Source organism: Balaenoptera acutorostrata, chromosome 17 (assembly GCF_949987535.1).
Source record: "Balaenoptera acutorostrata chromosome 17, mBalAcu1.1, whole genome shotgun sequence".
NCBI lineage: Eukaryota > Metazoa > Chordata > Mammalia > Artiodactyla > Balaenopteridae > Balaenoptera > Balaenoptera acutorostrata.
The window spans coordinates 1,566,243-1,581,293 of record NC_080080.1 but is presented as its reverse complement, the minus strand read 5'-3'; the positions used below and the strand labels follow the sequence as shown (position 1 = coordinate 1,581,293).

Here is a 15,051-nt window from a genome sequence, read left to right as displayed (position 1 = left end):
TGTCAGGGCTCAGCGTGGGACCAGGGCCAGGGCTCAGCACGGGACCAGGGCCAGGGCTCAGCGTGGGACCAGGGCCAGGGCTCAGCTTGGGATCAGAGTCAGGGCTCAGCGTGTGACCAGGGCGAGGGCTCAGAGTGTGACCAGGGTCAGGGCTCAGCGTGGGACCAGTGGCAGGGCTCAGCGTGGGACCAGTGGCAGGGCTCAGCGTGGGACCAGGGCCAGGGCTCAGCATGGGACCAGGTCCAGGGCTCAGAGTGTGACCAGGGCCAGGCTCAGCATGGGACCAGGGTCAGGGTTCACCCAGGCCAAGCACAGCAGATTCCTGAGTCCTGGCTGATCAGGAACCTTCCAGCTCCTTCAAGCTTCTAGGCTGGGGCCGCCTACACTCCCTCGTGAGCCCAGCAGAGGGCACTGTGCAGCCCCCGAAGACAGAACAAAGGAAGCCCCTGTTCTGGAAGGGTCTGTGAGGGTGCCACAACCCCCTGCAGTTTCCACATCCACACACCCCTTGGCCCCAGGCTGGAAGACCGTCCCTGGAGAGGGTGTGTCAGAAGGGTGACCACCACACCTCACAGCCTGGCCTCTGCCAGGGGCTGGGGGCAGCCAGTGAAACCCAGACCCCAGGAGCTACCCTGGGGCCCCCACCCTGCTGGGCCTCTGGCTCCTCTTCTCACTGGGGCTGCTCACGACACGAAGCAGGCCTCGGTTCCGAGCCCAGTTCCCGGGCCCCGGCCAGCGCGACGGACCTTCTGCGCCCGCTCACGTGTCAGAGGGACGTGGCCATTCCCCCGCCGAGCCTGGGGTCTCCAGCCCACCCTTCCGGCACTGCCCAAGAATCCCCTCCTGCCCAAAGTCCAGAGCGGTGGCCACACTGACCGGGCGTCACACAGCGGGAAGTCTGGGGCAGGCCTCGGGACCCCTCTGTGAAATGGGGCCATCACGGGGACAGGCCCCACGTCCACCTGCGAAGGCCTGTGCCCCCCGTAGGCCCGGTTGGGTAGGAGAGGCGGCAGGCAACAGCGGTGGCTCGGGAGGGCTCAGGGCCCAGCGCCACAACCTCCAACCGCGACGGAGGGCCAGGATGCTGTTGCCGCCTCGGCCTCCCTTTCTGGGCAGTGGGTGAGATTGTCCCACGTGGCTCTGAGACCATCCATCTTCTTCATTTTCATCCTGTTCTTTGAATGGCATAATCTCTATCAGCCTCGAGCACTATCAAGGTCACTAATTCTTCTGTTAGTTGACATCTCCTGTAGAGCCCTTCCAGTGAATTTTTCATCTATTGTTGTACTTTTCAACTCTGGAATTTCCATGGTTTTTTTTTTTAAGAGGAATGGTTTTTTGTTGTTTTTTTTTAATACTTGTATTAAGGTGTCATCTGTCTATTCTTAATTAAGATAGCTGAGTTTCCTTTAAGATGGTCACAGAAGCAGGGTATGTTTGTTTTTAGACCACACCCCGCGGCATGTGGGATCTTAGCTCCCGGACCAGGGATCGAACCCGTGCCCCCTACAGTGGAAGCGCGGAGTCCTAACCACTGGACTGCCAGGGAAGTCCCTCCAGGTTTTTTAAAATAACTTTTTTGTTTATAATCTTTTTATAGATACTCTACTTGATACCTTCCTTTCTTTTTTCCCCCTTTACTTCTTTAATCATGGTTTCCTTTCGTTCTCTGACCACATTTGTAAAGGCCAATTTGAAGTCTTTTCCTGTTAAATCCAACATCTCACTCCCTGAGGCAGTATCCATTGCCTGCTTTTTGGTAACGATATGGTATGTGGCCATATTTTCCTGTTTCTTTGCATGCTCGTAATTTTTGGTTGGAAGTGGATCCTTTTAGGAAATATATCCTGCCAACTCTGGGTCCTGGGACTTGGTATCTGCTTGTTCTGTGTTAGGCTGGCTGGGTCACCTCAGTGGCCCCCCTGCAGCCCCAGACGCAGCTCCCAGCGCTCCTTCCCAGGGGGGCGGCCTCCAGCAGGCCCACACTCCGCCCACCTCCCACCCCATGGCAGTGGTTTTGCCAGAGCTCTGTGCGGTCCCTGCCCACAGCCAGCTGTTAAGTTCCACTCACAGCTGGCTGACTGCTCTGTTGTTTTTTGTTTGTTTGTTTGTTTTTTATAAATTTATTTATTTTTGGCTGCATTGGGTCTTCATTGTTGTGCACGGGCTTTCTCTGGTTGCAGAGCACAGGCTCTAGGTGCATGGGCTTCAGTAGCTGTGGCTCATGGGCTCTAGAGCACAGGCTCAGTAGTTGTGGTACATGGGCTTAGTTGCTCTGCGGCATGTGGGATCTTCCCGGACCAGGGCTCGAACCCGTGTTCCCTGCATTAGCAGGCGGATTCTTAACCACTGCGCCACCAGGGAAGTCCCTGCTCTGTTGTTTTTAACAATGCCCTGGGCGTAAGCTGCTTCTCAGACCAATCCAGTCAAATTTGGCTCCTTTGAACGAATAGATACTGAGATCAGTGCCTGAGACTTTTTCCCTGACCCACAGACAGCCTCCAGTTTAGCCTGCATCACCAGTAAATCTATCAACCTCCTCCCACTGGCCTTTCTCCACGACGTCCGGTTTCTGAGAGCAGCGTTAGGCTTGCGCTTCTCCACACTCTGCAGCAAACGAAGTCAGCTCCTTAGCAGAGGGACTAGCTCTGTCCCACGGCCCGCTCCTCCCCGGGAAGAACCTCTGAGCACAGCTCTGGGGCGGGGGGGTGAGTGACAGCCCTGCTTCCGGAGCTGAGTGGTAGGTGGAAGGGGCAGCAATCCAGGCCTCCCGGGCCTGCCATGCAGGTGGCGCACCCTCACACACGTCCTGGGCTCCCCTCAGCAACGTGCCCCGCGTCCTCACGGACACGGCGGCTGCGACCCGGGGACGCGACTGCCGGACAGGGCGGCCGCCCCAGCAGCCCTTCTCGGGAGACCTGTGCTCCCTGGAAGCAGGAAGGGACTTTGTCTCACCGCCCTCTGGCCTCAAGCTGAGCCCAACGTCCAGCACGCAGCAGGCGCTGAGCAATGCTACGCGTGGATTAAACAGAAGCACGTTTACACGCCAAGAAAACCCACTGACGCCGGTGCCTGTGGATGCCTCCTTCCTGGGGCTGCCCAGGCGGGTCCTGTTTGCCCAAAATTCTGCTGCCCCTGTGCCACAGCCTCCCAGGAACAGAAGCAGCGTGTGGCCCTGCCGCCGACCCCCATCCCTCCAGGAACAGCTGGTGACGGCGGTCCCGAGCTGCCTCCAAAGGGCTCTGCCTCCCGACCTGGGTAATCCTGGCCGAAAAAGGTCCAAGCAGAGGCTGCGACTGCCTGCCTTCCTTTCTTTTTTAAAAATTTATTTATTTATTTATTTATTTTGGCTGTGTTGGGTCTTTGTTTCTGTGCAAGGGGTTTCTCTAGTTGCGGCAAGCGGGGGCCACTCTTCATCACGGTGCACGGGCCTCTCACTATCACGGCCTCTCTTGTTGCGGAGCACAGGCACCAGATGCGCAGGCTCAACAATTGTGGCTCACGGGCCCAGTTGCTCCGCGGCATGTGGGATCCTCCCAGACCAGGACTCGAACCTGTGTCCCCTGCATTGGCAGGCAGATTCCCAACCACTGCGCCACCAGGGAAGCCCCCTGCCTTCCTTTCTTCATTCATCTGCCCTCCACCCAGCCACCCTCCAATCCCCCCTACCCCACCACCCGGCCCACCAGAGGTGTGAGTGCTACCACGCGGACACGCCCAGGGCAGGGCCTCCCCCGCCCCCGCCCCTGCAGGAAACACTGGTGAGGCGGGGCGGTTCACCCCAGACCCCTACGCAGGCTCAGCCTTCCCCAACTGGACGACCTCCAGGACCTCCCACACTGCAGGTCTAACCTGGGGTGCCTGCAGACCCCCCAGCACTGGGCAGCAGGCACTGCAGGCAGCGGACCCAAAGCAAAAGAGACTGTGAAGGACCACCGACCCACCCAGCCCCCTGGCAGCTGCCTGACTTCCATCTACAGCCTGCGAGTCCAGCCCCTGCTCGGCCAGGCTCAGGCAAGGGGCACCCCCGGCGGAGGCTGCCTGTCCTGGGTCGGGGGCCCCAGGCCTCCCAGCAGACTCTGGCCTCCTCCCCCTGGATCCCGGCCCAGGAACCGTCCCTTATCCACCGCAGGCAGGGCTGACGCCTGCTGCCCGTCCGGCTCCGGGGACGCCCCGATTCCTCCCGCGGTGGGAAGGAGAGGCTGAGGACACGGTGGGGCCGCAGGCGGCTTCCTCCCAGCTCGGGGTCTGCCAAGTCGTTTTGACCACCGAGAAGGGGGAAGGTCAAGGTGGGCAAACAGACCGGAAGGGGCCGCCAAGTCCCGACAGGGACGACTCCTGGGCTTGTCCCAGGGCACCGGTGCTGCCTGCCTGGGGCGGGAGGAATGTGCGCCGCTCCCGCTGTGCCCGAGCTCGCTGCCCCTGCAGGGTGAGCAGGGGGCCTGGAAGAGGCTCTGCCAGCGGGACGGAGACCCCACTGCCCCTGGGGGCTTCAGGAGAGGAGACAGAGGGGCCGATGCACGGGCGGATGAGGAGGCCTTCCCACCCGGCTCCGATTTCGCACCCGGTCCAGTGGGGCCCCCGAAGACTGTTTAGGAAAGACTCTGAGACCAGAACATTCTGACCCCTTGAGCCTCTCAGAAACTGTAAGTGAAGAGCAAAGCCCCAGGGGTGGGCGCTCGGGGGCGGGGCAGAGGCGGGGGCGTCCACGGGCAGCTGGGTGCCGCTGGGCTCCGGTCCTCCCCGGGCACGCGCACCTCACGCTGCACCTCAGTCTGCACCCCGAGAAATCTCGCACCGCCCGGGATCTCCAGCACCGAGGCCATGAGGAGGGGCCCGTGCTGGCTCATTAGGGGAGAGGGAAGCAGGCAGGGCCGAGTCCTGCCCCCTGAAGAACGCAGCACAGGGGGCGCGTCTGGTCCTGGAAGGAGGACAGACACCCTCAGCCAGGCGGTGACAAGTGCTCATTGATCGGCCACAACACAGCCAGGACGGGGGCAGGCTGTGAGGGCAGGACAAGAGTCTGGCCTGGGGTCTACAGTCTGGTGGGGACAGAGCACCCACGGGGGGCCTAGGAGAGCCGGTTCCACCCGCCCCCGCCCCCAGCACAGTCCTGCTGCTCCAGAACCGCTGGGCTGGGGTCAAGGGGCTGACAGCGGGGAGGGAGCTTCTCCGCGTGTCCGTCCATCTCCACGCTGCCGCCCCTGACATCGGGCCCTGTTAACACCTCAAGCAGCTGCAATTCAACCGCACAGGGGACGCACAGGAGTCCAAAAGTGGCACAAAAGTACACGGTGCACAGATGTTGCCCCAAACACGTGAAGGAAACCGATGTGACAACGCAGCAGGAGGCAATCAGGCCCAAAGAATCAGCAACGACACTCTGAGAACGATCTGTGCTTGTTGCACAATCTTCACACACGCATTTAAAGTGGGAAACACACGGTCCACAGAGCAGTGCCAGGTCAGCCACGACTGTCGCCTCACTGTTTGGAAAGATGTAAAAACACCAGAGACATCGACTGCGAACCAAGCCCTCACCTCCCCTCGGCTCTCACGGGAACAGAGGGCTCTCGGCACGCAACAAACACAGGAATGAAAACTATGCGCCGATTCAGCTACCCACGAAGGGGATGCAACTGAAGGCAAGCAGTGAGAAGAGCACAGAAAAGCACGCCCATTTCATGTACGTTCACAGAGGGCGACCACTGCCGATAAGGGTCTCTCTGTCCTACGGCCGTGCTGACGAGCGACATGGCAGAACGGAGAGGCTGGGAATCAGCTGCAACCCAGGAAACACAGCCGCGTCATCCCGCAATCGGCCTTCAGGAGACCACCAGCACAGCCAGCGTTCCCCACGTGAATCACTGCGGGGCAAACAGCTGAAAAGAGGAGTTCAAATACTGCTAGACAGCTCAGCTGCATGTTTTACTGTTTTTGTTATATCGCCTAAGGCTAATTTCTGAACATCTGGTCAAAGTTTATTAATGCAGAGGCTGTAAATGTGGAATTCTGGGGAACGAGGCCTGTAGGTTGGACTCGGAGCCTAGATGCTCGAAACACTGGCAGTGTCCTGTAGCCCCGCACTGGGGCGACGGGCACCCCAGCCGCCGGCTCCTGCTGGCTTTAACGGAGCAATTCTACCACATCAAGTCGGCGTGCAGTCTGCTGCATCGTGGGGTCCGAGCCTGAGAGGCAGGATGTGCTGGCAACACGGAGAAACTCTGAGAGACTTGTGCTGCTACGTGAGCTCACGACTGAAGGGGGACCCGTGGCCTGTAAAGCCACAGGCAGGGGCCACGCCGACTCATTCGTATTGAGTCCCGCCCTCGGTGACCTGCCCTCAGAGACCTGCCCGACCCAGGGCTGGCCCCCAGACCAGCAGACTGAGTCCCGGTGGAGGGGAGCGGTGGGCCACAGGAAGGGCCAGCCCCGTCAAGTGGCAGCGGGTACCGCCATTGGTCGGCTGAAGGCAGCTCTTCCCCACCTGGACAGAGAGACATCTCCACCCTTGGACACAGCAAGGCTCAGCCAGCGAACACGAGGCTGGCTTCTGGCCACCGGAGGCTCCGGCACGTTTCGGGTCTGGGTGGGCCCTTCAGGAAGACCCCCTGGCACCCATGTGGCAGGCCACACGGCAAAACCCCGACGGGGCGGCCGTCCTGAGGGACGTGACCCCTGAGACCGCAGGTCGGGCCCCGCTGCCTCAGGCCTCACCCGCTGTGGACGAGCCGGGCAGAGGGGAGCGAGGCGGGGCGCCGCGAGGCCCAGAGTGCTCCCAGGGGGCCTCGAGCTTGACTGCGGCCCGGAGGGCCCTGCGCCGCTGTGCCTGCTGCCGCCTGCCGAACGCGGAGCGCAGCGCGCGCAGCTGGCCCACCTCCTGTGCCGAGAAGCAGGGCTTCCCCTCCGCAAAGCGCACCACAGCGTCGAAGGATGCAGCTGCCTGCTCCCAGGCCACCTCGTCACCCTCCCCGGCCACGGCCGGCTCGGGACTCCCCGTGGCCGCGCCCCCTAGGCGGGCCGGGGCGCCTCCCCCGAGCCCGGGGATGTGCACGAAGGTCTGGTCAGGAGGCTTCGTCCTGAGGCGCTCGGGCTCCTCCTCTGAAGACGAGCCTTCGACGAGCGTGACCTCGGGCCACAGCTTCCTCCAGGCCCGGCTGAAGACGCCGCCCGGCACCGCGTTCCAGGCGCAGGCCACGTCGAGCACGGCATCGTGCACGCTGCAGCGGGGGGTGAAGGCCTGCAGCGTGCCGCGAGGGGTGACGAAGTTCCTCATGAAATCCCTCCGAATGCCCTGGTCCATGGGCTGGATCAGGGAGGTGACGCTGGCGGGCAGGAAGATGGTGAAAATGTTCTCCGAAACCAGCTCGGCCTCCCGCGGGTGGGCCCGGGAGCCGTCCAGCAGAAGGATGGCCTTGCTGTCTTCAGGCAGAGCCACGGCTTGGAAGTGCTCCTTCACCGCGGGCACAAAGATGTGATGGAACCAGTCAGTAAAAATCTCCTTGTCCACCCACGCGTTACCTTGGGCCTTGTACGCGACAGGCAGGTGCTGGATGCCCTGGACCGCCTTGGGGCCGCCGCATTTCCCGACCACCAAGGGTTTGATCCTGTGGGAGCCCGTGGCGTTGGCGCACATGAGGACGGTCAGCCTGTCCTTGTTCTGCTTGGGGCCGGGCACCGCCCCGCCCTCCGGGCTGGGACTGGGCGAGCTGCGCCAGAAGAGGCCGGTCTCATCAGCGTTGTACACCTGCTCAGGGGACAGGCCGTGCTCGGCGGTTAAGCTCCGGAAGAAGCCGCAGAACTGCTCTGCAGCCTGGTGGTCGGCTGCCTGTTTCTCGCTGGACGCATCCAGCTTCTTGATGCCGTGTCTGGCCTTAAAACGCCAGAGCCAGCCGCCAGAAAACACGCAGGGCTCGGTCAGCTGCATCTGCTCGTAGAAGTCCTTGGCCTTTTCAATGAGCATGGGGCCCGAGACGGGCACGCCCTCGGCGCGCTTCACCAGGAACCACTCGTACAGCACGCGGTCCAGGTGCTCGAGCTTGGGCGTGTGCAGCGTGCGCCGGTGCGCCAGGGCCTTGTCTGAGTCGGAGTTGGCGAAGAAGCGGAGCAGCTGGGCCTTGTGGGCCCTGATGTCGTACAGGGTGGACATGCCCACGTTGTACTCCTGCATCAGCGCCTTCCTGCTCTCCCCCTTCTCCAGGCGCCGGCAGATGTCCATCTTCTCCTTCAGGGTCAGCACCACCCTCTTGCGCTTCTCCCCGGGGCTCCTCCCGGCAGCCGCCTTGGAGGCCATGAGGAGGGGGCTCGGCCCGGCCGACAGGGGTCGCGGCTGAGCCAGTACTGGAGGCCTTTCCACCCCTCCCTCCCCTCCCACCACCCTCGCCCACCCGCGTCCTGCTGATGCAGATGCTGACACTGACGCGGGGCCCCCACGAGCCAAGGCCCCTTCTCGGCTCCGGCAGCTTCCCGCCGCGAGCCGAGGCCCCTTCCCAGCTCCGGCAGCTTCCCGGCCCTCTCTGCAGGGGGGACCAGCGTCGGCTGCCCTAGTCTTCCACGGCTGGAACCTCCAGCCTTCTCTGCAGGGACGGTGGCAGCTTATCCCCTCAAACACGGACCGGAGGGTAAAGGGGCCCCGGGAGCTGGTTTCCGGCAAATCGAGGTTTCACCGTCTGAGCCGTGGGTGCCTCTCTCACGCACATAGTGCTTTAGCAGCTGGAAAGCAAAAGGGGGAAGAAAGAAAAACGTTACGGGGGCACGCTCCTCGGCCACCATAGGCACATTGTTACTTTCGACGTGCTGGGGAGCGGCAGGGGGCGGTGTCGTGGAGGCGACGAACACGCGAGCTGGCCGGCAGGTGGCGCAGGGAAGAGGCCTGCCTGGCGCGCTGGGCACACTGGCTCTTCTCAGCTTCCACAGGTGACCTCGGAGTCGCTCGCTACAGCTCCAAATTAAAAGTGGCTCTCTTGGAAGCAACCTGGCCTCCCGGGAAAAACGCCAAGGGCGATGCCACTGAACGAAGCAAGGAAGCCATAGACGCTGGGCGACCTGAGAGCCACGTCCCACCTCCAGAACCAACCTTCCCTCTGTAGCTGCTCTCGGCCCACCTGACCTATCCACCTTCACAAAGCCCTTGTTCCCTCGAGGGCGGCCGAGGCAGGGGATGGAAGTGCTGCGAGGGGCAGGGATTCCTCTAGAATTCCGGGGCTGAGGAGCCTGCAAACCTCTTCTGAAACAAGGTCCCCTCAAACCCTCTCTTTGACAGCAGGCCCCAAACTGCTTCTAGAAAACCAGGCCTTGGTAGGCCTCGGGCTCCTCCCAGAGCTGGGAGGGGCTGCCAGTCTCTCAGCTACTGGTCCCCACAGCGACACGCTCAGACGCCAAGGACGCCTCTGGATGCAGTCACACGTGAGTGTGCAAACAACACTCACACGCACCCTCTCTCCATTACACACACACAGGACACTGGAAAGGGCCAGGCCAGGGCGGGCTTCCTGAATACTTGTTGATCGAGAACACTCTATGAATAAATTACTAATTCATGCTGGAAACAAAAACATGAGAACTGTCTTCTGGCCCCGCTGGGAGCAGGGTGGTCTTCCTGCATCAGTTATGTATCCTTGTAAGTAGTAAACTTCGTGTTTAAGTTGACATACACGTCTTTGGTTAAAGCTAGTAAGAGAACGTAAAGGAAAGTGACTTATATAAACCCCACAGCTCTGGTCTAACTTGTCTTTCATCATCATCTCATCTTTCATCCTCATAAAGATCTGGGTCATTACGGTCCCTTCCAGCTGGTCATGTCCATCCCTTTATGACAATTTCCCCAAACACCCCCCACCCCTCCCTGCTCCCTGGAGCAGACACGTAGGACTTAGCAGACGGTCCTGGCTGACCTGGGCAGCCTGTGAGAATCACAGCCCTGTCACATGTCACCTGGTAAAACGCCAACTTCCTCCAGCCCCTGAGGAGTGAAGAGCTGTAATCCCCACACTGACCAGCCCTGGCTGCTCTGCTCGGGCTGTGTGGCGTGTCTGCCACGAGTCCTGTCTTCTCCCTCCCGGCCAGCTGTGTCCCCTGGCTCCCCTCTCACCCGGGAGGGACTGCCAGTCACCGAGGCAGCACCACAGGCAGCTGACGGCATCCGTCGCCGGGTCCCAGCGCGGAAAGGCAGCAACTCCCACCTCACCTCCCTCCCAAACCCTCACACTCGGCTCTGTCCAACTTCACGCCACGGGTGAGGCCACAGGACTACTCACGTGTGGGACATAAAAAGGTAGCCCCTTGAGACCACAGCTCAACAGAAATGAAGTTTATTCAGATGTAGCAAGAGTCCCAAAGACAAATCCTAGGCATGTCAGCAGCCAGCCCAAGGTACGTCCTTTCGCCCTTCTGAGTCAGTCTCCTGGTCTGCAAAGTGCGGGTGCTGGGCCTGCTGGGACCTATTTTCATCCTATTGGGTAGGCTAAAAAGTTTGCTCAGGCTTTTCCATAAGATGCTACGGAAAATCCCGAACGACCTTTTCAGCCAACGCAGTATTTACTGGGTGACAGTGTGATTGTGGACTGCCTGGCCCTGTGGAGAGCGGAGGGAACTAAAGGCCATAATCCATCCTTAAGGAAACATTCAATATAAAACCACCGTACAAACCAGGAGGAAACAGGGGACCCCCGGTCACTTGCGAGGGACTGACTCTAAGCACGAAAGGAAGGAGGAAGGGCCAGACGCGGCACCGGGAGGAGGCTCAGCGCCAGACACGGGCCCACTGCGGACGCTTCCTCACGGCTGAGCCTGATATAAGGGAGATGGAAACACCGGTCCCGCTGGAGACACAAAAACTTCCTTTAAAAGTGAAATTCAGATATTACTTCTGAGACAATTTCTTAAACCAAAAGGAAACAACACGGCCAAAAAATTAAGACGGTTTGCAGCCTTGCCACTGATACCCTCTTGGGCCATAGGGGACGGTAGGAGGGGGCAGAGTTGGGGCAGGAGAGAGAAGAGTGGGGCACCACCTGCATTCTGCCCCTTCCTGCAGGCGGGGAGATGCTCGTCCTGAGAGGAGAGCCTGAGGAATTTAGGAGGAGAATGTGAGAAACCACGTTTCCTCGGCAGTAGCCAGTAGTGCGCAAGGGCGTGTGTGGGGAGCGGGGCGACTATCAGGAAAAATACTCCAGACACAAGTGTTCCGGCCCGAGGAAGGGCTGGATTAAGTCTTGAGGGGCAAGAGGGACTGGGGAGGGGTCCTGGGTCAGGGGCGGACATGGGGGTGCGCACCCTGCAGAGAGGGGAGGCGGGCAGTTAGTTACCCACGCAGACCCACCCCTCCTTCGTGGGCGCAGGTGCGGGGCCGTGGGCAGCCCGAAGCAGGGGGGCGGCTCGGGTTAGGGGAGAGGCTTGTTTTGATAGCGTTTCTGACGCCGGGGACCACGTTTGGGGCAGAAAAGCAAAAACCAAAAAGAAAAGAAAGCAGCCAGGTCTCAGGCCGGCTCCTTCCTGGCGAAGGGATCTCGGGGGCTGGTCCTTCCTCGGGGGGAAGCACCGGCCAGGCTCGGAGGGAGGCTGCGGAGAGACCAGCTCGGTTTCGGGGGCCCGGGGGAGGCTCCGCACCAGCAGCTCGGCCCCGGGCCCCAGCGGCCCGCCCAGCGCCCCCGCAGGCCTGGACCCCACTCACCTGCAGACCCCGAGCCGCCACCGCCGGCCGGAAGCGCCCCGCCCCCCGCCGGTCCGCGCCGCTCCGCCTTCCCCCAGCCACTTCCGGGACGCTCTAGGCGGCCCGGGGGACTCGGCGTTTCTGTGGCTCCGAGGGTGGCGGCGGGCGCGCGGTGACCGTAGGCTCGGGTTCGGAGATGGGTGCATCTCTGGGCCGAAAAGGCGGGGGCTCTTGTCCTGGGCAGGGGTGGCAGCAGGGCAGGGTGGGCCCGGCGCCCCCGGCCGGGAGGCCTCGGGTGGGGACGTTCCTGATGGAGGAAGGCAGTGCTTGAGCCCCTCCCTTTGCGAAGTCCACCGGCCAACGCTGTTTTCCTCCTCCCTGGCCTCATCCACCCCTAATTTAGATGATTTGGATGATGAGATTTGAAACTTCTGAGCTGGGGAGACTTGGATGAGATTCAGACTTGAGTTGATGCTGTAATGAGTTGAGATTTGGGGGACCTTCGGATGGGGTGAATGTATTTTGCATGAGGGGCAGAGGATGTCCAAGCTTGAATCCCCAGAACCTGTGACTGGGTCACCTCACATGGCATCAGGGACTTTGCAGATGCAATTGAGTTACGATTTTTGAGATGGGAGATTATCCCGATTATGAGGATGGGCCCGGTGTCATCACAGGGTCCTCATAAGAGGGAGAAAGGAGGCACAGAGCCGGAGAAGGATGTGAGGATGCAGGCAGAGGGAGAAAAGGAGATGTGACAGCAGACGCAGGATGGAGTGTGCGCCCAGAAGATGGAGGAAGGGGCCACCAGCCAAGGAATGCAGGGCCTGCAGGAGCCGGAAAAGAGCCTGCAGAAGGAACCAGCTCTGTGGACACCTTGATTTTTAGCTCCGTAAGGCTCGTGTCAGACTTCTGACCTCCAGAACTGTAAGATGATAAATGTGTGTTGTTTTAAGCCCAGTTTATGGTCATCTGTTGCAGCAGCAACAGGGAACTAGGATAGATTTTCATAGTTCTCTCCCTCTTTGTTCACCTTCTTCCCTTGGCTCCCAGGACACGACCACCCCTGGCCCTCCTTCCTCACCTTCCCCTAATGATTCCCAACGGGCCAGCTTCACCCCTCCGCTCTCTCCTCTCTGTCCACGCCCCCTCCTGGGATCTCCTCCAGTCTCGTGCTGTGCCTACCAGCAAAGGCAGGCAGCTCCCAAGTTTATGCCTCCTCCCAGGACCCCGCCCGCAAACTCTAGCCGCCTGTGCCCTACCCAGCGTCCCGACGTACGACGTACGTAGCCTTCTAACCCTCGAGCCGGCATTTCTACACCTGGGCTCGCACTCCTCCCCCGGCCGGGCTCCAGCTTCACACCACCCACCGCAGTGAGTTGCAGCTCCACGTCTCCATCGCTCCGGCCAAAAACACGGAGTCATCCCTGACTCTTTGTCCCCCCACCCCCACGCTCTGCCCTCCACATCCAGGCAGCGTCTGGCCTCTGCTCACTCCCCCCAGGCCGCCCTGAACCCGCTGTTGCCTCCCCTGGCCCTGGCTTCTGCCCTTGCCCCCGGCGGACTGGAGGGCCCTTAGCCAGCGGGGTCTCCGGGGATGGTGAGGTTGCGGCTTCATCCCCGCATGGCACTCTGCTGCCACCTTGTGGGCACCGGATCTCTTGCGCCCCCCAGAACCTGCTGGGGCCGCTGCTCCCACCATCACGCTGGGAGCCTCGGGCCTCGTCTCCAGGAATGAGTCCACTCTGGCAGAGAGGAAGGGGTCGGGAAGAGACAAGGAGAAGGAAGACCATCCCCTGGTGTCACATGAAGCCTGGCATGGAGGGCCCCCTCCCCCAAGTATCCCCCCAATGCACAGGGTCAGGCCCCCGACCAGGCCAGACTGTCCACAGCCCAAAGGCCTTGGAGAGGGTCTGGCTGAGCGGACGCCCCTCCCCGCCCCCTCCCGTGGCATCCCAGAAAGGTCCTCCTGGGCCACCAGGCCTGGCGAGGTCCTGCTCTCACTGTCTTCCAAGCCCACGGGGCTCCTGAGTGCTGTGGTCCCTCTGCCCATGGCCCTTGGCCTGGGCCACGCTGGGCACCCAGCCCAGGTTCCAGACCCTTGGGTGGAGAGATGTCCGGTCCCCCCAGAGCCAGGGCGAGGGCTTCTCACAGCAGAGGGGACTTTACTTGGGGGTTGGGGGTGTGGCCGGAGCTCCTGGCTCCCCGACTTCACTCGGGGAAGGAGGAGTGGACAGGAGAAGGGGGGCCGGCTAGGGGCTCAGTCCTGAGAGGCACCGAGGCCCTGAGGACTTGGGAACACACAGGAGGGGCACCTCTGCGACCAGGGCTCTCTGGGGACTGAGACCCCTGAGCCCAGGACGGACGGTGTGGGGCTGGTGCACCGATCAGGTGGACGGGGTCTCAGTGCCCTGCACGCACACTCAGCTGTGGGACGCGCATTTACACACGCCCTCCATGTGCACTGTTCACCCAGGAACACACCCTCACACATGCATTCCACACGGTCGCTCCCACATGCAGTTTTTACACACAGAGACACCTCACAGAGTCGGAGCTTGCAAGACACGGCTTTAATTTTGAGAACCTATAATGGGGAGCCCGGCGCCGTGGACGCTGTCCCCAATCTGTCAGGGATCTGGCAGTGCACCAATTACCCTCCTGGTGATACATGCACTTTTCTAAAGGAAAATGTCTACAAATGTGGAAGAGAATTCAGTTGCGGTTTTGCAATAATACCCCATCTTTATTTTTCTTAATTAATTCTGCATAAAATAATGAATTCATTCAAAACTGATGTCCATTAAAGTGTGGAGCCATGTGGCAGCCCCAGGAGGCGGCAGTGGTCTGTTGGCAAGGAACCCCTGTGAGGTGGGTCTGCCCCACACAGCCTGCCTCCCCCCCCAGTGCCCAGCCCCACCACCAGTCCTAGCAGCCCCGGCTGCACACTGGCAAGATGAGGGAAGTCCCTGAGCTATGTGAACAGGCAGGATCTCCAGGGAACCCAACCGGTTTGGGCCCATGGGCGGGCAGGCGGAGGGCCAAGAGAACAGGAAGATCTGGAGTCCCAGGAGGCGGCTGCAGAGCGGAGGAGAGGAGGGGCGAAGGGCGAGTCACATGGAAGCCACCCCTCGACCCCATTCACTGTACAGAGGAACTGCGGGGAGCCAGGCCCCTACAGGCCTTCCCGGGAAGGTGGATCCCACCAAAGGATCCAGGCTCAATTCAGGCTCCCTGCGTGCCCAGCGCACGAGTGGCGGGATGGGGCTCAGCATGGGACCAGGGTCGGGGCTTAGACTTTGACCCCAGTGAGAGCTCAGTTTGGGGCCCAGGTCAGAGCTCAAACTGTGATTAGGAGTGGAGTTTAATAACTGTCCACAGGGCATGACAGCCGTGGTCTT

At 61.0% G+C, this 15,051-nt stretch overlaps 1 protein-coding gene across 1 annotated transcript; it reads right to left on the bottom strand.

The window, feature by feature from the left end:
• Positions 1–3,715: 3,715 nt before the first annotated feature.
• Positions 3,716–8,364, bottom strand: JRK (Jrk helix-turn-helix protein). The gene has a single exon (XM_028169321.2). It carries the CDS (start codon positions 8,291–8,293, stop codon positions 6,707–6,709), a length of 1,587 nt encoding a protein of 528 aa, XP_028025122.2. The 5' UTR covers positions 8,294–8,364; the 3' UTR covers positions 3,716–6,706.
• Between the last annotated feature and the right edge of the window lie 6,687 nt (positions 8,365–15,051).

What these genes read in the sequence shown, in the direction of transcription:
- JRK (XM_028169321.2), bottom strand. Translation starts at nt 8,293, where the DNA reads ATGGCCTCCAAGGCGGCTGCCGGGAGGAGCCCCGGGGAGAAGCGCAAG.